We start from the raw sequence: 24,077 nt of genomic DNA, 5'->3' as shown, positions 1-24,077 counted from the left end.
TTCTTTTTCTATAGTTTGGATAGGATACCTCAAAGAAAATTCTATTTTTAAGTCATTATAAATAACTTCTTATGTAAGATTCTCCAACAACTTCACAGATACTAAAAAATAAGCCCTCTCTAGAAGCTAGTACATTTTGTGCTTCCCATATAAGCAAACTGCTTTGTCATTTAGACCAAAGTCTCTTAGTGGATGGCAGAGCATGAAAATAAATCTGGGGATCCTGAAATAAATCTGGGGATCCTGTTTTGATAAAGTTTTCCTGAAGCTGGTTGCAGATACCTTTCACAAACAATACAAGGTGTTCTCTCATTCTGTCAATATCTTTGGGTTTTTTCTAATTAATCTATCTGTTTTTCATAGAAAAGATGCTCCATTTTGAATTGTACAAAATAACAGAATCCTCCATGCTGTATTTTTTTTTTCCACAGAAATTTCACTATGAGCTTTTGCAATCTCCACATATTGTATCTTGGCACAAAACACTACCTCTGCTTCTGGTTTGCATCATTAACTATCAGATTGGCTGCTCACTGTGTTTATAGGATACAACAAGAAATAGCCTGTTAAATCTGGCTGGTTGGTACAACTGATGTTAGTTGAATCATTCTGCTCCTGTGTTCTCACATCGTACAGAGAACAAAATCCCATAAAACTAATAAGCTGTAAAGTAGAATTAAAGTCAAAGGCATATGCCCAAGTATTGTTAATAAATTGAGAATAGCTTTCCTGAAGTATAAAATAGTAAACACTGTGAATAGACTAGAAATGGATTCTTTAAAACTGTTTTGAAGTAAAAAATGCATGCCAAGCATATATGATATTAATAAAAGCAGTTCTGATGGCTTATCTGTAGATCTTACTGGCATACTCTTGGAACTGAAGTGAGTATTATCATCTCCAGCTTATGGATGAGGAATCTGGGTAACCGTAAGAATAAATTTTCAACACGGAACATGAGGCAGTGCTGATTCCAATTCCCGCTGCAACTCCCTAACTTTAATTATTTTTCTGTGAGCTTCGTTTGTTTCTCTTCATTATACAGAGCTTGTTCTTTCAGCACAAGGTAATTTGGATAACACTGAATGTAGATTAGATCCATCTATTAATACTTATGAAACTTATTCATTCTAAAATTGCTGTGATAGATTAGCTCCTTCCCATCACTGGATGGGAAAATGCCCACATCCTTAATTTAGACTGGTGTGTTGCTTTTCACACTTAATATTTTTCTGCTTGAGACTCTATGGAAAGCAACAGCAAAAGAATGTCTATGATGCTTATTTTAGCATGTTTCCAGATAAGCCTGGTGGGAAGTATGTGGAATATCACTTCTAAGATCATGTATTTCCACTGTCCTTTTTAATATCCATGTGATGCTGCTGAGATAAATCATGGGAAGCCTCAGTATGAGCAATACAAGAATGATTTCCCATTCTGCTTCTCCTGATTGATGTGAGTGGCATAAAAACTGTCTCTGAGTGTCTGGCTAAAATCAAACTGCATATTAGTTAAATAGAAATGGTGCTAAATGGAGGACTGAAATTTACTGAAAAAGTAGCGATTTCCATCTTGTCTTGTGTTTGGGACTCATTTTGCTTGTGGCTTCTCCCTTGACTCTCTTTGGCTTCCTTATTGTTTTTATTTTCAGGGCAATCTTTCCTGAGATAAGCAGTGAAAATTCATCTGGTAACTTGACTTGGTAATCCTCACATTTGTATCTTCCATCCCTTACCACTGCAGTGTGTTTATGTAGAGCTTTAACCAGGAAACTTTTCAGTTCCTTGGAACTGTTCAGTGTGCTGCACCTCTGGGAACATTCCCTGCTTTATCACTGTCTTGCCCCTGGCACTCCATACCAGGTGGGATTCAGCATCTTCCTGTTAATCTTTGAAGTCATCTCTGCTGGGTGTCTTAAAAGTTTTTCTTGAATGGTGATTGCCCCTGCTTGCAGCTATGTTCTTCAAGGATCTGTTTGTTTGTCAGGTAGCAGATGCACAGGAGCAGCACACAGAGATGGAGTTGTCAGGGCCTTGGCTTTAGTATTTGGTATTTCCTGGAGCCCCTCAAGAATGAAATGCAACATCCAGCTGCAAGACAAAATGTGGAATTAGAACAGAAGGAGAGATTAATTGGAAAAGAGGAGGAAGGAGAAGATTATGTATTCAAAGAAAATCCTGGCTCATCCCACTGACTCAGAAGAGCAAAGAAACTCAGATTGATACCCTGATGTTATCTTAGTCACATAGCCATCATGAAACACTGTAGTAATGAGAGTTTAATGAACTTAATAAAATGGGTGGATAAGATTTCTGCATGTGATTTTTGGTGTGCTTTCTGGGGAAAGTGATAGAGGTTGAATGCAGGTAATAGTGAAACTGGAAAGACCTGAGCCAACTACTGGCAAACCGGGGAAAGCAAAACAACTTCAGATATGCAACTCACAACTCAGAGGAAGCAGATGCTGCTGAACAGGGCCTTACAATTGAATTTCTCCTGCTCGATTTTTCCATGCTTTCCTTCCAGTGGCTTGGATTCCTTGTGTGTTGCCTCCAGCGTGGACCTATGCCTCTGTGCACCTTCAAGGAGGCCACCCTTAAAGCTGTCATTTCTTTCAGTGGTTTGGATTTCTCTATCATTCTAATCTTCTAGAACACCTGTCCAAAGCCTCATCATCTCAGGAGAAGTCAATATGGATCTATTTATGATGGGTCATATAATGTTAAAGCCTGTTCAGAATCAGCTGTTAGAAATACCTTTCTGAGTCTTATTGCACTTCTATTGCTGCATCTTGGATTCTTTACCTCTTATAAGCAAATTTAAGCTTTCTGAATGTATTCTCACTCTCTATACAGAAGATACATCTATTTGTGGAGCTTTTCATGGCTTCTCTTTGACAGGTTTTGCTGTCCCCGAAGGCCGTCCAAAAGCTCCTTGTTAAAAAACTAAGTGTCCTGTTCTCATTTACATCATTCTGCAGCCCCTCAAGTTCCTCCTCTGCACCTGTGAGCTGTCTCACAGTGGAAGTGCCATCACAGCAAATGCAGGGATAGGGTGTTCTGCCAAGGAGTGGCACAAAGACTGGGGGGGTGGTGAGGTGAGCTTCCCAGGCATGCTGCCTGTGGAGGTGTGGAGCTACTGAGATCAGCAAGGAGGGCGTCAGGGTGAATGCAGTAGTAGAAATCTGGCAGCAATGAAATGCTGCTAGAATCTTCTAGCCATGTCTTGGTAGCCTGTAGCTGAAGATAAAATACATAGATGACAAAGCAAGCTGAAGAGATCAATTGCAGCTTCCTCATTGCTCAGAAAGATTGTCTTTTGGATGGGTTACTGTAGGTCTTATTCAGGTGTGCTCCATCAGCTACTTTATTTATTCTGTTCTTTTATTAATTTTACTCCTGATTCCATACACTTGCTTTTTCCTGATAGAAACAGGGAAGAACATTTAATGTCTAGGCTGGTCTTGGATTTTAGTGTTGTTAACAAATTTTCAGAACAAAGTTTGTGTGGCAAGTTCAGCTAGCTAACTCTGTCTGGCAAGTCTTTCCTCTGTGTGGTCTTTATTATTTACTTGACCCACTGTTACGTTTAGGTAACTTAGCAATGATGTGGACTTGGGTTCTTGCTGGAAATGTATTCTCAGTAGTACTAGATTCATGGCTTCACTTAGTGCTAAAGGGAAGACTGACTTTACCAATTCATACTGTCATTCTCTAGAACATACAAGTAGCACTTTTTAGTGCCTTTCTTCAGTGTATAAGGATCTAAGCACAAAAAGAGTTATAATGAATGACGTTGTCTTTAAGTTTTTTTTTTTTTTCACAGTGCCAGACTTACAATCTTCAAAGGTGTTTCAGAAAGCTTCAGAAATAATTAGCAATTAAAAAGTAATTTCAATGCACAGAGTCATAAATACCCTAATTATTTCAAAAGACATCAACCCCTCCTGCATTCCTCTGGTGTGCCATTTTATTAGACAGGGTGAACCTCATCTTGCCTTCGACCAGTTGTGGTCTTCTGCCACTTGGTGCCAGCTGTGGTGGTCACCAGCCACCTCACAGGGATAATTCAACTCACTAACCCAGCACAAAACTAACCCATCAAAAAGTGGGTATTTTCTGCAGAGTCAGTGAAGCGAGTCAGGTCATGCAAGGGGTAGAAGGGGGCTGTGCTACAGAGAACAAAATCTTTTATGTCTGTCCTCATTAAACATTATGCCTATCCTTAAAGCTATCACCAGTTTTTATAGTGTTTTGCATGAACATTTTTAATGGGTTGACTGTTAGCTTCATACTGAAAACTCCCTGTGTCCCATGGTTGGGCCTTCTTTATTCTCTTTATTTTGAAATTCAGCTGTTAATATATAGTTGTGTTGCATTTCAAAGGGCATGCTCTACAGCAAAACAAGCTTTGTGGTATTGGCATTTTCTAGAACTATTAGCATAATTATTCATTTATTTAAAATTATTTCAAGCAACAAATTAATGCCCGATGTGATCTACATAATAGGAATAAAAAATGCCCTCCTGTATTTGCAGTAAACTTTTATTCATTACAAATATGCCACTAGTCATTAAAATCAAATCACCTAAGGAAAGCAGCTTAACTCCTCTTTATCTTCAGCAACTTCAGCAGTTTTGCAGAGCAACCTGTAACTCAGAGTGGTTCAACAGCTCCCCACTCATGACCCCGTACAGCCATACCAGGAACCAAATAAACCCTACTTACTAGCAATTAAAGTGATTTAATTTAAAACACACTGACAGATGCATAATGGGTTAATTAGAAAATAAGTAATTAGCAAATAGGATGGAAAAGGTTAAAAGGTTGTGAACTTTTGTTGTTTGCTTGGGAGAGATAGCAAAATCATCAGCGATTAAACTTTTTCTTTTAATTTCTGGGCTTAATTCTATTATTGTTAGCTGTAAATGAGGCAGCAAAAAAGAAGAGAGGGGCAAAAAATAAGAAGAAATCACTGTTTTATCAGACATACTGAAAGGCCATTGTTAATACTTAAGCTATGTGATTTATTTCCAGTTTCCACACAAAAGTAGGCGCACATCTATGATGTTTGTACTTTATATTAGTACAACAATATACAACTTCTGAGAAGAAGTAGTTGTCCTCTCCACTCTGCATTTGGCCCCCAGTAAGGTCAGGAAAAAGGGTATAAGACATGATAGAGATTAGAACACACACCTCTTAGGAAACTCTGCCTGCCTTAAAGATTAAATCAACTAATTACTTAGTTGGGAATATGCCGTCATGTGTTTGCTCTCAAAAAAAAAAAAAATTTAAAAAGGAATAGGACTTTGAATACGGTAACTTCTGAGCTGTGAAAATCCTCAGCTGAAATCCAGTTAATCACATGAAGTGCTGGTTATACAGACAAAGCCATTACAGAGGGTACGAGCAATTTTCTATTTAAAGAAAAAAGTGAAATCAGAGCTTCTACTTCATTTTCACCAGTATTATTCCTTCTCTCCATGACTTTTGTCTGCCCAAAACCAGAAGCAAATGGGCATTTAGATAGTTTTAATACAGTCATATTTTATGACCACTAGCTTATTGCCAGGTAACTTGAAACTCTTTATTTATTTATAATAATTATAAATATATTGATGTATCTATGAAACATGTGGTTTGTATTTTGAAATTTCAGAGAGAATGTTTGCAGAAAGCTTTCTCCAGTCTCAGCCTAATTTTTACTGAAGTCATTGAATTTTTTCTTTTGAAAAATAAGCTTTTGGGTGAACCTCAGAAATAGCAATATGAAGTTTTCCATCTCAAAATATCAGTTAAAACCAGGTATGATTTTTTTCCTTCTAAATATAGCTGCCTGCTAACCTAATTACATGTCCACCAGTAACCATTCGCATAATTTGACCAAATTTCCCATAGCAGTCACATTCTTCCATCATTCCTTGCTCTCTTTTGAGCATGGCTATCCCCGTGCTCACTTCCTCGTCACTTCTCCAAGCCATAGTTAACTCTCAACAGATATCTGTCAGTCCAGCCCCATAATCATTTAACTTTACATGTTTGTCCCCCCCTTTCTATTAGTCATACTTCTTTATGTCTCTGGTGTGCTTTCAGTGTGCCTTCAGTGATGTTTTCTGCTTTACTGCTTGATATAAAGCCTGAACCTACACATCCTGAGATGTACTGTCCTCTTTTGGTGTGTGTCACACTGTCATCAACGCCCTGATGCCCTTTTCCCTTGAGCCACTTCTGGAGTGGTGGGCAAAGGCTCTAGGTTTGCCAGTTTGATTTGTGGAAAGGATCTTGCACAGATTCTAGCTAGACTTTATTCACCCACCATAGTTCTTGCTGGATAGGGATATAGATTTTAGAAAACAACTAACTTCTTGTTCTGGTCTGTTACTTTGATTTTGTTGAAAATCAACTCCTTCAAAATTTTTTCCCAATTATAATTGAGTTTAAGCCATATATTTCATGTCTGGAAACTGTGTCAAACATTTCAGAATTCAGTGGTTTGGCAATTCAGCAATCAGTTTTTAGGAAAAATAGAATCAAATTTGGAAACTCATCAAGTCACACAATAGACAAAATCCATCAGGCTAAATCCATAGCTGTAAAAGCATCTCTCGTTTTGTTTTCTAAGGTTTTCTGCAAAGTTCTATATATTTGCACCCTGTAATTCAAAGTCTGCAGTACAGATAACAATTTTTCACTTAGATTTTTCTTTTGATTTTAGAATTTATTTTTTCAACTAAGTAGTGACTTTTTCAAGCTCTGGTTAAGAAAAGTAGAAAGCCTAAAGCTGAATTAATTCTGCTGTTCATATCTGAATCCCTGAAAATAGCTCAAACAAATGCAAGTACCAATCTTTAGGGTATTACTTATCCCTATTCAGATTGACATTTGTAGATTAGAACATACTCATTTCTGCTTCACTGATCTTTTAGGCACAGCATATATAAAATAAATTGACAAATGCATTTGTGTTAACAAGATTTGCCCAAGTACCTCCCTTCTTGACAACTGGAAAATATTCTTTTTCTTTATCTATTGCATCATAAGGGGGGAAATTGACCAGTTTCATGGAAAGTCTTTGAAATTTATTATCTTTGGGATTAACTAACATCAGTCAGTTGCAGAGTAGGTAGGTAATTCAAGACAGCCTTCATCTAATATACACTTCTAAGTGAGTAATAAGAGAAATTAGCATCGAAGATAAACTGTCCCATGATGAAATTTCAGGGAGAGCTAATGTTTGCTGAGTCGACAGAAGAAAACAGACAAACAAGGAAAGTTTTATGTCAAAGCTGTTGTATGAATGGAACACCTGTGTGCTAAAGAAAGAACACAAAAACCATGAAGGATCTCAAAAAACCACAAAATTATCACTCAAATTGGAGATCTTTTGTATAAATTCCTTCCCCCTTTTGCTTTTCTATCATTCTTGGCCCTCCAGGATCCTTGCTCAACTGGATATTTATTCAAGTTTGTGAATTAACATTTAAATCTTTGATGATAGAAACCTCACTTAATTCACAGTTACAGATCAGCTACTCTGGCAAAGCTGGCTAGCTCACACAGTAACACTTCACGTTAAGAAAATCACTCAGGGGCAGTAGAAGCCTGGTTACTGGAATAGTGGCTAAACAGGGCTGTCTCCAGTTCTGTGCTCCTCTCATGCCCTCCTGTGTACACATGTAGTAGGTCAAAGCAAAGTGCTGGTGAGCTGACAGGTCTGCTAGGGGGTGAAGTAAAGCGAAGAGAAGGCTGCAGCCCATTATGCTGACCTGGTATTAAGCTGAATGTAAGTAGATTTCTTAGAGCCTTTACATCTTAGGGGCAGTCAGCAGCTCCAGATCGTGATAATAAGTGATTTGAGATATTCTGGAAATGAGATAACATTACTAATTTCTGTAAGTACATGGCAAGAGGAGAATTACGTATTCCATTTTCTGCTTGATGCCCGGGTTGTTTAAAGGTAATGTTACAGTCTCCATCTGTGTTTTTTCAATGATACTTATGAAACTGCCTTTCTAATCTGTTCAGGCTACTAGGAGACCAACAGACATACTAAAATTCTGTTTCTTTTTGCCTGTGAAGAAATGCATTATTATATTTTCCATGCATAGTAACTCATTATTATATTTTCCACATACAAAAAGATCTATTTCCCCCAGTGCAGTAAGCCATTAAGTTTTGATGAAATCATAAAAACAACTTCTATCTTGCTTCTGTCTTGCATTACTTTATTTTGCGGTGCTGGGTCTCTTTTTTTTTTTTTTTTTTTTTTTTTTTTCCGGTAGCTATATTCAAATCAACAGCTTTATCATTCAGGCTGTCCTGCAAACCATATGACAGATCCAAAGCCTTACTGCAGTGAGACTATAGGAAGAATTACTTTTTCTGTCTAATTCAGTAGTGTTTATCCTGCAAATCTGCTTATTGAAACACAAAAGCTTTCAAAAAACTGTTGGACAGTGAAGTTACCATTATCTTTTATGAGACTTATTGTCTGCATGTAATAATTCTCTGGCTTTTGTGCTGTAAAAAAATCTGCTGATGCCTGCACAGAGCTGAGCATGAGTTGAGTCTGTGTGAAGGGTATATTACACAGAATTACTGGACATTCTTATTAAAAAGCTCAATAGCTCTTTACTTTTTTGTTCTTATGTTTCAGAATAGACTGCAAACATTTATACAGATAGTGCGCTGTGGTTTTGATTTTATGCTTTATTGCATGTTTTTGTGTCCTTGTGAGCTGACCTATACTAGCAATAAAAAAGCATGAATCAAAGCCCACTTCTGAGCTTGTGGCTACAAGCTAGCTCTTATGGGTGCTTTCCATTAAACAAATTTAGGAAACTAGATAGATTTTTATTTCTCATGCAATGTGCAGCTGTTCATTGTGTTTTGCAAGGGAGGAAATACTGCTTGAACACGATAAATGTATCATGTACCATAAGCCATGGTCTAGTACATTTTATACTGAATATGTATAACTTGAAAAATCCTCTGTATAACTTGCTCCAAAATACTAATTTTGCTTTGCTGTTAAATATTGCAATATTAAATATTGAAACAAATTTTAAAATTTAGTTAGGCATCAATACAGCCTATTACAAGGGCTACCTTGTAATTTTTCCTGATGCGGAGTTGCTACTCTGGATTTTTCACTAAAGACGAACTAAAAAGTGAGAGCGACTTTCACAGAGGGAGTTTACAGAACAAAATGTTCAGATGATGCACCCCATAATTCCTCACCCCCAAGCCAATATAGCCCCCAAGAAAGAATAAGGAAGTGCTATAACTTGTGGAATGGCAGGGCAAGAGGGGCTGGTGTCCTGTGGCTCTCACTCTGGCTGTGATGGAGCTTTCCTTCTGTGCCCGGTTCCAAAACCTACATGCTCTGCTATCCTGCTCAGTGCCCTCATCAACTCCCAGGACCTGGGTAGGCTTTCCCCACGTCCCCGGGTCTGCCAGCAGCCCGCCCCTCTTCTCAGCCTCCCTGGAGGCAGCCCAGCACCTGTCAAGAGTTTTGTGTAAGAGCATTGCGTAAGAGTGCCAGGAATAAGCCAGAGACATCGGGAACTGCAGGTGGGGGTTACAGGAGGGACTTGTGCAAATGAGCCAGGTTGCCTCATGGCCCTTCCTCTGGCTTTTAAAAGGAGATGTCAAAGAGCAGTCCAGCAAGGAGCTGGGCAGCTTGTCAGTGCTTCTGAAAGGTGCAAAATTGCTTTTCCCACCTGTTCCTGTCTTGAGAAGAGACAGGAGGCAGCAGTGCTTGTCCACCCTGTGCAGCTGCTTGATGAGTGGGAAGGGAAGCCTGAGGCCTTCCAGAAAGTGTGTGATTCCTGGTACAGGAACCAGGATTCAAAGCACAAAATTACCCTGGCCCTGGCCTAGAGGCAGCCACCATTTAAAGCTGAAGCATCAGAATATGGTCAAAAATACCCTCATCCCCTGGGCAGCAAACTCCTGTTAGATAGTCATTGGTTAATCTGGTGCATTCCTGTGAAGGAGGAGGCACTTGGTGAAAGTGGGAAAACACCTAACTACACTGATTAATGCTAATTGGTTAATTGCCTTTCATTATGGAAAAAGTAAGGATGGGCAGTAACTGGCAATATGGCCTGACAGTGCTTCTGTATTGGAGACCAGAGCCTGAGAATTAATTCAAAATATCACCTATTCAGGCCGGAGGAGCTGAAGATTCCAGAGATGTCTCTTTTTTATCATTTATTTAAGGCCATTATAAGAATACTGTTTTCCTGGAGCAGGGCTGTAGATCTGAAACAATACTCCAAATCAGGATGCAGTATGCATTTTGCTGCTTTCATTTGAGGTATCCAATGTGATCATGAGGACTACCTTGTTTGAAAAAAAAAAAAAAAGAAGAAAAAGTAGGGTATAATGCCAGTGATGGAGAAGGAGCACAGTGCTCAGTCTGTTGCTGCAACTCTCTAGCAGGGAGGTCATGCGGGATGTGAGATAGCAGCCTCTGAATTGATGCTGCAGCGCTCAGGGACTGTGACTCAGAGCCATGAGACCTTGGGTAGCTCTTTTGTGGGCAAGTAAGTGATCAACACACAAAAGATAATCTAACAAAGCCTGCTCCCTGTGATGTTAGCAAAGCTTAGCCATAAAAATTGTGTCACTTCTGGCAAGAAAAAGACTTACTCTGCAGTGTCCGTAAAGACCCCCAGACATTACTGGCCTGATGTAGTGGAGACTCGTCTGTGACTCATCCTCATCCTTCTCATTTGTGCCTGCTCATGTACTTTTTAGCTGTAGACTCTTAAAAAGAACCTGATTTCCTCCAACATCTTACACAACTATGCCTTCAAGAGGAACTGGCTACAATTAATGTAGACACCACTTAATATTCTTGCTCATGTGAAGTAGAAGCTGTGTTGTGCCTTCAGAAGGCTGTGCTATGTATGTGCCGGAATGGATAAATAGTTCTGTATTTCCACAATGTTTCCATCTATGGGCCTCATTCCTTGGAAAGAAAAATAGGAAATTACTTCTGGCATATAAAATGCGGTATAAAAGCATCCTTCAGAAAGGATCCCAAGACATTTGGGAAGATTATTAAAATCATAAAAGATTTTAAGTATCTCTATGATTTTAATTAATATTTATTATAATTTAAATTAATGGTTTAAAAAATCCTCATCACAAAGCAGGGCTCAGTATTACAAATGGGCTCAGTTACTGTGTATCTTTCAGTGGTTGCTAAATTGACCTAGTGGAGGTGCCAGATGGGTGAGATGCTGTACATTTACGGCAACATCAAGACCTGCTCCAAGAAACTTTATCTCTAGGCAGGTGTGAGGAGAAAAAGAGGATGCACACTCTCCATTTTAAACTGTGGCACTCAAAAAGACTACCAAAGCCAGATATGTTAGTGTAATGCTTCAAAACAAAAGGCCAGCTTTTCTTACAGTTATTTAGTAATTAGTTTTTTTACACAAGTGACAGCTGCTTTTATGCCAAGTCCTAGTCTCATCAGGGAAAATGGCAAAACTCCCAGGATAACTAGAATTTTTCTCTTTGTACAGAATTCATTGAAGAACATTGTATTTGTCCTTTTGTATCATCCTTTTTAATAGATTGGTGCAAAATGAATAATTTTAGGTATAGTAAGTAATTATTTACAGGAGGGGCAGAATTTTTGTTTAAAACACTCAATTGTTTGCTTCAAGTATGCTTGTGTGTCACTGAGTCACTAAACCACAATTAAATTCTGGGAAACGGCTTATTGTTGAGGTTCATGACGTCCCATGAAGTGGTGGGATGGGTCAGAGTCTGATTTTAATTGGAGGCCTGATCTAATTTTGTATCCTCTCAAATCTGGATTGACAAACTGAAGGATTTTGAAGTTCCACAAGATGTCAGCAGCAAAAAGAAAGACCTCTGGTTGTGTGGTTTGTACATGCAAATATCAAGCAGGGTATTTGCTCTTCCCTTATAAGATTAAAGAGATTCCGTTTTTTCTGGGAGCCCAGATGAAGTCTCAGGTGGCTTGCTTGGGAGAAAAGATGAGGTAAAAACACATTGTCACACATATACTGGAGGATATTTTACCAGTTCACAGACTTGTTAGGGTTGGAAGGGACTTCTGGAGATCATCCAGTCCAACCCGCTGCCGAGGCAGGGTCATCTAGAGCAGGTTACAGGTGACACAGGAACATGTCCAGATGTGTTTTAAATGTCTCCAGAGAGGGAGACTCCATGACTTCCCAGGGTAGCATGTTCCAGTGCTCTGCATCCCTCATGTAAAGAAGTTTCTCTGTAAAACTTTAGTAGGTTTTGCTTTGTGTTTGCTTTGCAATAGAATGAACATTATATCCTGAAATCAGTAATTTCCATTCAATATAATATATTACAGGGAGAAATTATTTCAGATTACTAGGGAATTAGAAAAGACAAAATAAATTGTCTCCCCAGGAAAGTGGTCACAGTCCCAAACCTGTCAGAGCTCCAGGAGCCCAAGGCAATGCTCTCAGCCACATGGTGCCTGAGATTCTGCAGAATCGCAGAATCTGCTGAGTTGGAAGGGACCCATCAGGATCACGTTCCTGGAGTTGTCCTGTGCACACCCAGGAGCTGGACTTCAACGATCCTTGTGGGTCCCTTCCAGCTCTGTGATTATTGGTTTGTTTGGGTTTTTTCCTACTTTTTTATTTGGGAGAGGGGGTGTATGTGTGTTTGTGTCTTGTGGGGGTATTTTGTGTGTAGTTGTTTGCTGGGTTTTTCTTGGTTCTTTATTGTTTTGGGGTTTTCTTAATCATGTTTTTGGGGTTTTTTGTTTGTTTGTTTGTTTGTTTTTGTTTTTTAAAATAATGAACAATTCCAACCTTTGGCGTAGCAATTAATTTAATTGAAAGCTCTCCGCAGACACGCCGGGTTGAGGCAAGGAGACGCGGGGAGATGGAAAAGGCCGGGAATGGCGCTCCGGGCTGCGCCGCGGGCCGCTCCCGCGCGGCCGCCAGGGGGCGCTGCCGCGCCGCGGGCGGGTTCTGCCTGCGGGAGGGCGGGGGGGCCGCGGCTGCTGCCAGAGCCCCTTCCCTGCCGCCTTGCCGGCGCTCCTTCCCTGCCGCGCTGCCTGCCCTGTGCCTCCCGGCCCTCGGTGGGCGCGGGGCATGGCCCTGCCTCACACCCCGTCTCGAGTAGCGGGGAGGGAAGCGGCGCCCCGCGCTCGGGGCGTCCCGCCCACACCGCGTGTAGCTGAGCGGAGCCTCGGGTGTGGGAGCGCCCCGCAGGCCGATGGGCTGAGGTGAAGCGGCGGGGCCGCGTCCCAGGTGCATTAATTACCCGGTAATTAGCTGCCGCTCACCTGCTCGCTCGTTCTGACCGCTGCCTAAACACGGCAGATGCGCTCGATGTTCAACCCGCTGCTAGCGGAGGATATTTATTTCAAGGGAAATGTTCCCTGTGTAAGGAAACAGGGACAGTGCTGTGGCACTGTGGTACATACCTAATGGATGGAAAGAAATAAAATCCACAGGTTTGTTAACAAAGACCCGTTTCTTACCATAAAATGGTGATCAGGACATTTTAAGAGAGGTTCTACTTCCTCTCTAAAATGTCACTTCCACACTAACATTATAAGAGAGGTGTTTTCTGTCCATAGAATGACAGAATCAGCAAGGTTGGAAGAGGCCTTTTAGGTCATCCAGTCCAAACATCAACCCAGAACTACTTCCATAACCACTAAACCACTAAAGCACATCATCCAGCACCAGATCCAGATGCCTCTTAAACCCCTCCGGGGATGGTGACTCCACAACCTCTCTAGACAACCTATTCCAATGCTTGACCACCCTAATAGTGACAAACTTTATGTAATAACTAATCTGAGTCTCCCTGTCTCAGTTGAAGGCTGTTTTCTCTGGTCCTCTCATTGCAGTCACACCTCACTACATTCTCCTTTTGGGCAGTCATAGAGAGGGATGAGGTTCCTCCTGAGCCTCCTCCAGGTTAAACAATCCCAGCTCCCTCAGTCCTTCCCCATAGGACATGTTTTCTTCACAAGCCTTGTTGCCCTTCTCTGGACATGCTGCAGCACCTCAATGGTCTTTTTAAAGTGAAGTAAAACTCACCCAAAACTGAACACAGTATTTTGAGGTGTGGCCTCACCAGTGCTGAGTACAGGGAGATGTTCCAGAGAGGATGACTGTGTTCTCAAGCTAGTTTTCCACAGGCAGTATTGGGGTCACTTGTAGGCCTAGGATTTCTTACTTAAAAATTCTAATGAGATCTTGTCGCTATTCTGGAGTAATGCCTTTAGGATTGTCTCCGCTTGGGTTGGATTGTTGGCGCTTAGACTAGGGAGCAAGCTGGGATCTAGCTGGGCACTGTGTTTTGGGCAGGGAGGGCTGAACAAGGGCATGTTGCCTTTGAAGCCTCTGTGTAAAAAACGTGAGGGCTGGTATAAATACCAACACGGCCAAAGGATGTTGTCATAACTGGTATCCATGACTTTCTCTCCTGGCACTAAATTAGCTTGCAGGGCTTCAATCTTTGCTACCAAGCAGAAAAAGAGTATAGTTAGTATGTCTGTGTGTGTATGGACATATGAAAGGGGAACACAATCTAAATATCAAAAACAAGACTTTAAAATGCCAGATTCAGTTCTTCACAGATGCAGATGTCTTGTTAATAAAAGATGTCATTGTTCAAAAGTCAAGTGTTAAGTACATGTAAATTTGTTTTCTACCATATGAGTAAAATTATTATTTACATCTCAGAACTTTGTAAAAGTCAGTAGACTTTTGGGTTTTGAGTGACTGGGTAAGAATCGGTGTAACTGTGACAGAGAATTTCTAATTCCTTTGAATCCTCTGTTTTTACTGAACCTGAGAGTAATGGTATATGCATATCATTAGAAATGGTAAAGTGGAAACCAGTTAGCACCTAAGGTCACATACGAGACTTGGAGGGACTTCTGCAAAAAAATAACGGAAAGTATTCCATGAAGTACACAAAAGCTTTTTTTTTTTTTTTAGCATTAGTAGGCATAAGCTTTTGGCATTGCTTCTAAATCCCTGTTAACCACAGCTCCTCCAGTCCACCACGTTTTGGACCTGATTTACATTTGTTGCCTCATGCAGCTAAGCAAAGTGCTTTGAATTTAATGTGTTAAGCCATCAGACATTGACCATGCTATTCAAGATCCAGAAGGTTCCATCTTGGTTAAATGTTAATGGTATTCTGCAGATGAGCATTTATGAACATATTACATGGGTTTTTTTCCCTTTTCTTTTGGCAGGTGACATTGGTGACAGAAGAAGGACAAGAATGATTACATATCCATAACTCCCAGCAGTATGTCAGGTAATCACATTTAATAAGAATATCTGTGCAATATTTCTAGCCTTTCCGGAGTGATTATTGTTAAATATTTATTGAGAAATGCTTCTTTAACAATTTCTGAATTCATTGGTGCTGGGAATGGAACTCTTTCCTCCATCCAGAGCATAGCGATGTGGGACACATTGCAATCTTTCCCAACATTTTTGAAACTTTCATTGCCCTTGGTTGGCCTTCCAGAACCTAGTTGTGTTTTGTTCTGAATGCACATTCCAACTTCAACTATCCTGCTGAAGCTGCCAGCACAGGATCAGTTTCTGCTGAGTATCCTGGCCCAAGTTATTTTGTAACATGGACATTTCCCCTGAACTTCAAAGTGAGACAGTCAAACTTACTTTACATAGATTGCCAAGTACACTTCAGAGAATTATTGATTAGGTCTGCAGGTGGGTTGAAGATCCAGAGTTGACATGACCGTTAACCATTTTAAGCCTGCTTAACCATCTTATCCCAGCCAGTTGCGAAGCATTTGAAGGTTACATATAAATTAGCTGTGTCAGAACCTCCATGTATCTAATCCCAGAACAGGGTGTCTAGAAAGACTTGTTTATTATGTGGAGATCATATAGAAGACCAGAGAATTTCAGACTTCCAGAATTTGTTTTAGTATTCATCAATTTGTCTAAGAAAATGTTCTACTGATAGAGTTTGTCAATGTGTATTTCAAGAGCCAAATGCATAAATGGAACCTTTTAAAAACCTGCAAAATACACCATGTGCTGCATAGGAAAAGTCATCACTAACAAGTCTTAATCCTGGTGTTCTGCCCAAAGAACAGTTTATTTTTGCTTGACTATGCAGATCAATTTTCTTTTTCCTTTTCCCTAGAAGGCTTCCATCCATTTGTACTGGCCAGCAAGGGGTAACAGCTACATTCACCAACAAAGATGGTCTTCTGAATTTAGATTTCTAGATAAGAGGTAGAGGGTAAAATTCATGGGAAGAAACAGAGTATTATGTAAATACATGCTTTCATAGTAAACCCTATTATTTGACAGTATGAAAAGGTGTGTCTTTTTATGGTCCATTGAAGCAGAGACAAATATAAGAAGGAAGCAGAGAGCATTGAGGCATTTTGTGGAATGAAGTGGAATACTGACCCTTCGTTGGTGTGTTAGGCTCTGACTTGGCATCACTGCCACAAGAGGATCAAGAACGAGTTAGTGTCCTTAGGCTGCATCAGCAGGCCCTGCTAGAGTGGTTTTGCATTGTCCTGCAGTCATTCTGGGCATGGTGATTTCATTTGGCAAATACCTGTTTTGAAAGAATTTAAAGCACTGGCATGTAACTTAGCCTCTTCCAGCTCACTGTTGTGCTCTCCCCTGTCTCACGCTAAACTGTGTTTTATGGCATTTTACTGCAGGGTTTGATGTTGCTGTGGTTTTGGAGGGAGGAGTTAATAGTTTCTGCTGTGTGATGGCAAGAGATGAGGAAGGAAATGCAGGGTACCCACTTTATCCTCACCTTGTCTGTTGGGTCTGTGGCTTCCTGTGGAGGGTGGGTTTGTGGAGATTTTCCACTAGCACTCTAATCAGTCTGGTGTCCCTGGACTTGCCCCTGGCAGTGCAGCTCTGCTAAGTTCAGAGAAACACAAAGCCTAATTGGAAGGACCTATATTGTCTGCATTTCTTTTGACAGAAGTCACAGAGTAAATATGTGCAAAGAACATTATCGCCAAAAAAAAAAAAAAAAAAAAAAAAGAAAAAAAGAGATTGAGATGGAGATGTTTGTACAGCTGTAGATGTCCATCACTTTTCATTATGAGTAGTTCATATTTTCTGTTTCTGATTATAGGAATGACATTCCCTACATGAGTGCAAATGTGAAGAAAAACATGGATGAAATGGAAGTCTTTCAAACTGTATAAAACCTTCATAAATACCATGATCCTGAGCCAGACAGGAGTCTTTTTCTAATGAATGATAATGGAAGTTTAGATTCTGTTTCTGAGTCACTGGAATATGGGAGCAGGATCTAATACGAAACCAAACCAGCTGGCTAAAATAACAGGCTGTATTATTCTGTGGTTTTGATAGATAATTTTTCCTCCCCATATGTTATGTTTCTACTGCAGTATGTGTTTTCCACTTGTAGGCACTGCCTGAAAGCCTTCAGGTTCTAGTGCAATCTAGAGAAGTTTTTCTGACAGGAGATTGCAGAATTTGATCTTGACAGTAAAACTAGTCTTTAGTACATTTGCAGACTAAAAAAATTGTCCCCATCTTTCTTACAGGCCCCCTTCATGTACTAAAAGTCCACAGTAAAGTCTCCCCAGAGCTTTCCCTCTTCAAGGCTGAACAGTTTCAACTTTTTCAAGCTTTCATTATAGGAGAGGCTTTTGATTCCTGTGATCATCTTGGTGGCCCTCCTCTGGACTCACAGGTCTATGTCCTTCCTGTTCTGAGGACCCCAGAGCTGGATGCAGTGCTCCAGGTGGGGTCTCATGAGAGGGGAATAGAGGGGCAGAATCTCCTTCCTTGCTCTGGTGGCCACATTGCTTTGAATGCAGCCCATGGTGTGATTGGTTTTCTGGGCTGCAACAACAGTGTTCATCAGGAGTTTTACAGTTGACACCAACAATTGCTGCCCACAGAGTAATGTCTGAGAAAAAAAACTTTATCAGCATTATAAAATTAGTACTATCTTAGCAATAAGAGCAAGTTCTTTCGTGTGCATACATTTGCACAATAGAATAGTAAAAAAGTTGGAAAGTATTATTTTGTCATTGAGAAAATAGCATTTTCAAATAAATAAGTATGTAAAATAATGTTTAAAGTTCTTTCTGTTTTAACACCATAATGAAGCTTCTGGTTTAGCATTGCTATTCACTGGCCATAGCTATCACTGAACACTCCCTTCTGTACATTTTCTCCCAAAATGCAGGACAAACCTTGAGACACATTTTCATCTTACTTTATTTACTACAGTGAAAACTGAAGAAGAAATTCAAGAAGGTGTTCTAAAACCCAGAAAGTAGTATTTGTAGAATACAGTAAATCTCATAATTTTTACTTTCATGGCAGATGAAGAGAGATTGTAAAGAGCGTAATAGTGGTTCCAGTGAAAGCTGCAGCAGTTCTTTCACTGATTTCAGTACAGCCAGGGTTTTACTCTGCTTTTACTTGGGAGCTTCAAAATCAACTCAGTCATTGTGCTTCTACTCAAATATCCACACTGTTCTATTTGGTAATGACTGTAAAGTTTGATCAAGATAGGAATTATAATAAAATTAAGTGCTTACATTGGAGAATATAATTTAAATGTCATAAATGCATATTTTCATTAAGTAGAATTTAATATGCAACGTTTCTTGAAACAGGTCCCTCATTTGGAGAAGAAAATTAATCAGCTTTCGTGCAACAAATCCATTTGAAAACCAGTGTCTCCAAGGGTGTTGCACATAGTTTCCAAGAACTGGGAAAAGTAATAGAATAGGAAAGGTACCACATTTTCTTCATGAGTCTTTTCACTGTTAATGCTCACTACCCTGTAAACTTGACATTAATTCAGGCAGTTTATTGTTTAACATCAGCTGAGAAATTACTTCTTCAGAATTTCTATAATGATTTTCCTAGGATAATTTAATTTGACATGCATCACTGTCTGACACTTCTTTGCCTGCCAGACCATGATAAAATCCAACTAACTCAAGTGTATTATTTCTTTTAAGTAACGGACTTTTTAGGAGGACAGTAAATACTTTAATATAAGGTTTTGTTATGCCAGGATTCAGCAGCTTTGTAATGAGCTTTTGGGGATTTTCAAAAGGTTAACAAGATTTATATTGTGGGATGTTTTTGCATGAAGCTATGAATCACTCCATGATGGCTCTTATTACTTAGAAGCGTATTTCTGAATATGCAGTTAAAAATATCACACTTGCTAAGTTCTAGGTTACAGACACTCTGGGTTAATTTTACCCTTTTTTTGGTTCAAAATTTAATATTTTTAAAAGTGCTTTGTGAAAGTGCTATATAAATACAAAAGCCAAGTAGTCTGGGAAACATTTTGTAAAGTTTCAAATTTTATTCAATTATTTAATATGTTGTGTTTTCTTTCCAACTTACGAATACCTGCTGTTTTTTTTCCTCAAAATATCACATATTAAAAAAAAAAAAAAAAAGAAAGGAGGGGAGGGGGATTTGATTAGCTTTCACAAAGAACAGAGAGAAACTTTTTTTTGTAGTAGTAGCAGTATTTTTTTTTAGTTTTGTAGCATTTGCCAGACATTTTAGGTACATTTCATTATGTTAATGCTGATATGTTTTTTCTGTTTTGTTTTTAATGATCTATTAGTATATTTAGTCCCTTTCTATAGTAGTTTTATTTAAGCCAGAGCTGTTTCTTTTGAGAACTCATTTTTCTGAAATTTATTTCTGGTGGGAGTAGACTGTTGTGTTTTAAATTTTGAGTGTAATTCTTAGACTGTGTAGCTGTGTTTCACTACTGACATCATGTAAGGAGGACTGCAGAGTGTTGTCAGTATAAAATGTACTTGTTCATTTTGCAGGCAAGAAGCTTTTAGGGTAGTTATTTTAAAGGAGTAAAATGTCCTTCTGTTTTTTCTAAGTTTTCTCCAATAGCCTATAAAATAAAACACTCTGCTGTGCTTGCCACAGGAGTTGCAGCCTGCCATTTTATGATATTCAAAAGCCTGACCACAGCTGCTGTTTAGTTCTTCTGATAACTGTATGTCAGAGCAATGAACTTAAAACACTTGTCCTTGGTATTGATCCCTATATGTGGAGAGGACTTTAATTTTTTTGGTGCCAATTGTGAAGCTGTTGGTAAACTGTAGGATCAATCCAATTGGGCATTTCCCAGCTATTTCTGTATAAAAATGCCTTTTGCATTCACTAAATGCACTTCTCATTATGTTCTTTAAAAACATCAGATTTGCTGCAGTGCTATTGTAAAAGAAGACAAATGTTTAAGGAAATGTGTAAATTTGGCCAAACACAAAGGCCTTTCACTACTGCTTTGTTGTGTTTCTGAAAATGGTTTAGACCTGTACCAAACTTGAGTTTATTTGAAATTAAAAGAATTCTCCCTTCACATCCAAGTTTGTCTTTCTTACTGAAGAAGTTTTGATTGCATTGTTTGGGCAGACCTTATTTGTTTATTTACCTTTTTTGTTTATAACAAATTACATATTTGTCAAGACTGCTAGTTTTAGTACCTTTGTTTCTTTTACCTGGCCATTACTCAAACCTCAGTCCTTCAATGGGAGGTGTTATTTTAAGATAATGGCTATCTGTTTAAGCAGTTTTAGAACCAAAATACTTGATCTCTTTCATCACCTTGAAAAAAAGAAAAAGCTCCAATTATGTGCATGTATCCCCAGGATTTTGTTAGCAAGCAGCACCCAAATATACCGTCCATTCCGCACTGGGAAGAAATGGAAGATCTAATGGGAGATTCTGGAAAGACCATGTGAATTGATTTGAAAGCTCATGAGGAAAGTAATATTCAGAATCAGGATTTTAGAAAAAGGTGGCAGTGATCTAAATTGATTTGTAGAAGTGATTTGAGTAATTTCCTAAGTGGTTTCACTGTAACTTATTGTTTTTAAAGATGTGTTTTACATGTTTTGAGCCATATTCTAAAAGTGGTGTTATGTCTTCTCACTTTTATTTTAGTAGATTCCCAGGCATTACAAGAATTATCTTACACAACATGAAGAGAGTAAATATCCATTAACATTCCCTTATTCACACAAAGAGTGGAATGAGCCTTGGAGAGGTGGATTCCTGTCTGTGGGGAATTAAATCAATGTTGTTTTAAAACAGACAGAGGGAGGTGGTTCTGCACATGAAGAGACAGACATTGGGATTCCATGCTAAAGGGAGCTGTGAATACAAAAAATGTACACAAGAGTAGACTGGGCTTTAGTTCAAAGAGAGATCCATTGGGTCTTGCTGCATTTTAGAAAGGCCATAAGGGCTCAGGCAGTCCCTTGGGCTGAGGAGTAGCTGGGGATTGAGAGACTCTTGGTGGGAGCTTTCCTATGTGCTTGCTTTGTTCTGGGTATCCACTTATGACTCCTGTTGGAGAACAGCAGCCAGGTGAGCCCTCTGGTTCAGGTGGAGCTTCTTCTCAGAGAAACTCCCTCCCATGTGTCGTGCAGAACTCTGAGAGGGAAGAATGCATTTAGCATCTATGTGACTGTACTGGTTACCACCACCGTTGTAGTTCCATGGTGTGTCCTGGTATTTTACTGCTTTTCCCCATATAGCTTTGGTAATTCATTTCTTTTGGTAAGTTTGTTTTATCTGTAGCTGCTACAAGATTCTGTACTGGTCTATACAATTCCTGTTCATCTCTCAAAGGACAGGTTTTCAGAGAGCTCTTTACATACCAAAATCCTGAACCCTGAACCATTTGCTTCTCTGTGCTCAGAACCTGCCTCTGGTTAACTTACAGATGAACTGCCGTGTTCTGAGTATTCTTTTTCTCGGATTAATATTTTCTCATGTTTAGAAATTTGAGCATAATGTCAACCCCAGCTCTTGATGAGATAAGTGTATGTGTAATATTGCTTTAAAAGTTAATGGAAATTTAGCATGTTTTTGAAAAGTGATTGCACTGATTCACAGAGGAGCTCATTAAGATATATCAGGAACGAGGATAAAGCTATTACATTCTTTATTACAAGTTTCCTAATATTGACTTTTCTTACACATTAGAAACTGTTTACAAAGGTTATTGTAATTATCTGTGCACTCTTCTTTACTGGTGATTTAATACTTGTCCAAAAGACTGGAAATATTGAAATTTAATCTTGAAATCCATATTCTAAAATGTAATATTTAAATATTTTATAATATTGCCACTGCTAAAGCAAGTAGCAGAACAACAACCCTGGATTACATAACCCTGGCTGTTTATTTCTACAAGCATACACATATTTACATGTTTCTGAAATACTGAAAACTACCTAATGGTTTCAGTAGACATTGCTCGTTCTACCTGCTACAGTTCCTTTCACTCTACAATTTTTTTCTTATAGGCATTGTAATTTTTATATTTTAAAAATTCAGAAAAGAAATCACATGTACTCAAAGGTTTTATTTAGCACATTTACAGAGGTAAAATTTGTATATTTAAGAAGAAGAGTCTGGCTAGTCTTTGTGAGTTGGGCTCCATCCTTCTGCTTATTCAATGATCATATGAGCCTAGTTTAAAAGTTGTGAAACTCAGTTCTGAAGTGTTTCCCTCTTTTATAAGGAAGCATAAGGAGAAAATGCTATGCTTTTTGGGGGAGGAGAAAATGGAAGGATAGGAGAGAAAAGAGGAAGAGGAGAGAAGAAGCAAAATAAAAGAGAGTAAATAAAATGCTGTGAACTGACAGCAAGATTAATGAGAAGAAATGAAACCTTAGCCTTGTCTGGCACAGATGTTTTTGTCTTTCCTAACACAAACATGAAAACTTTACATGCTTTTATTTATGATTACTTTGTGGGGTTTAAAATGCTGGAACAAAGTATGAATCTGGTGTTAACTTTACTAGGGACATGTCCTTTAATAGTAGCTTGCTTGCTTTTTTCTTTTTTTCTCTCAAGTCATCAAGTAAAATCCTCTAGTTTTATTGGACTGGGTCCATACAAAGCTAGGCTGCTTCATCAACCCACAGTGCACCCCTCAGTCCTAATCCTGATTACATTTGCCTTAGTTGATCTCTCTGAAGCCAACCCACTTCAGTGTCCTTATATGCTTGCATACTTCAATGGCAAAACAAAAAAAAACCAAACCAGTGAAGTGCTGTTGTCTTTGCTGCTCTTTTTTCAGTAAACCTCAAATATCCAAAGAGGCAAAACTTTATTATGTACGTTTTGCAATCAAGTAAGTTAATGACAATTCAGAGATCTCTGAGTTGCTTTCCTACTTGCCACTGTTTCGGTCAGCTGCAAATTGAAATATTGTATAGAGAGAATTTTCAGTGTAAATGCTGCTGTGAGCAGTTTTGGAATGTAAAATAACTTTTTTGTTGTTAGAGGAAATGTCTCTGTAACTGGGAAAACAGCAATCCTCTGACATCCCAGAACTGTTAATTTACCTTTTGTCTAAGTGACAGCCTGTTGCTGAGGGTGAAAAATAAATGTTTGCACTCCCCTAAAAAGTGTGAGCAATGTAGTCAGTCTCTTAGGAGCAGGGACTGATTGCTGTGTGGTCACAGCAGCTGTCATCACCAATGGATCTAGCTGTTAACTGGAGCTACTGTGGTATAAAGCAATAATAGTAATAATGGTAATGCAAATCCAGCCTTGATTGCAACAGGGCAGATCCCAAGCAAGGAAAATTAGTGTAGCTCTCAGGGCACAGCAGAGGGAATTTAATGCAGTACCTCTAGGGCTGTTGTGAGCATGGGGAACAGGCACTCTTTCAGTGTGGTTTTTGGTCCTATTTTGTGTACTCTGAGTTTTTGCCAGGATCAAAGTTCAGGGCTGGTATACAGCTCATTCCAGCAGGAAACACTATCTTCTTGGCTGGCTGGCTACCACCTTCCATCTTTCTGGAGATACAACTTAATGCCTCTCTTCAGTTGAGTTGTACTAAAAATGGGAAAGCTTTTTGTGTATTGCTTCTTTGACCACTCTTAGCAGATACTAGTAGAAGATTGGGGAAAAAGGCCACATAACTGAGATCAAAACAAATAAATTGTTCCATATTTTTTCTGTAGTCCTTTATATATTGACATTCAGTTAACACTGCATGTCTGA

The 24,077-nt window shown here is 39.1% G+C and overlaps 1 protein-coding gene across 5 annotated transcripts in view; it reads left to right on the top strand.

Annotated features, from left to right (window-relative positions):
* The window catches only part of THRB (thyroid hormone receptor beta), a 155,643-nt gene that overhangs the window by 91,007 nt on the left and 40,559 nt on the right, over positions 1-24,077 (top strand). For all 5 annotated transcript variants that reach the window (XM_053982749.1, XM_053982767.1, XM_053982758.1 and 2 more), the window contains one exon: positions 15,257-15,321. In XM_053982749.1, the coding sequence (XP_053838724.1) occupies positions 15,315-15,321 (7 nt within the window). In that variant the 5' untranslated portion in view covers positions 15,257-15,314. The remainder of the gene's footprint in view (positions 1-15,256; positions 15,322-24,077) is intronic.

The sequence above is a fragment of the Vidua macroura genome, chromosome 1 (assembly GCF_024509145.1).
Source record: "Vidua macroura isolate BioBank_ID:100142 chromosome 1, ASM2450914v1, whole genome shotgun sequence".
In the NCBI taxonomy this organism is placed as follows: domain Eukaryota; kingdom Metazoa; phylum Chordata; class Aves; order Passeriformes; family Viduidae; genus Vidua; species Vidua macroura.
This window is presented reverse-complemented; position numbering and strand designations above follow the sequence as displayed.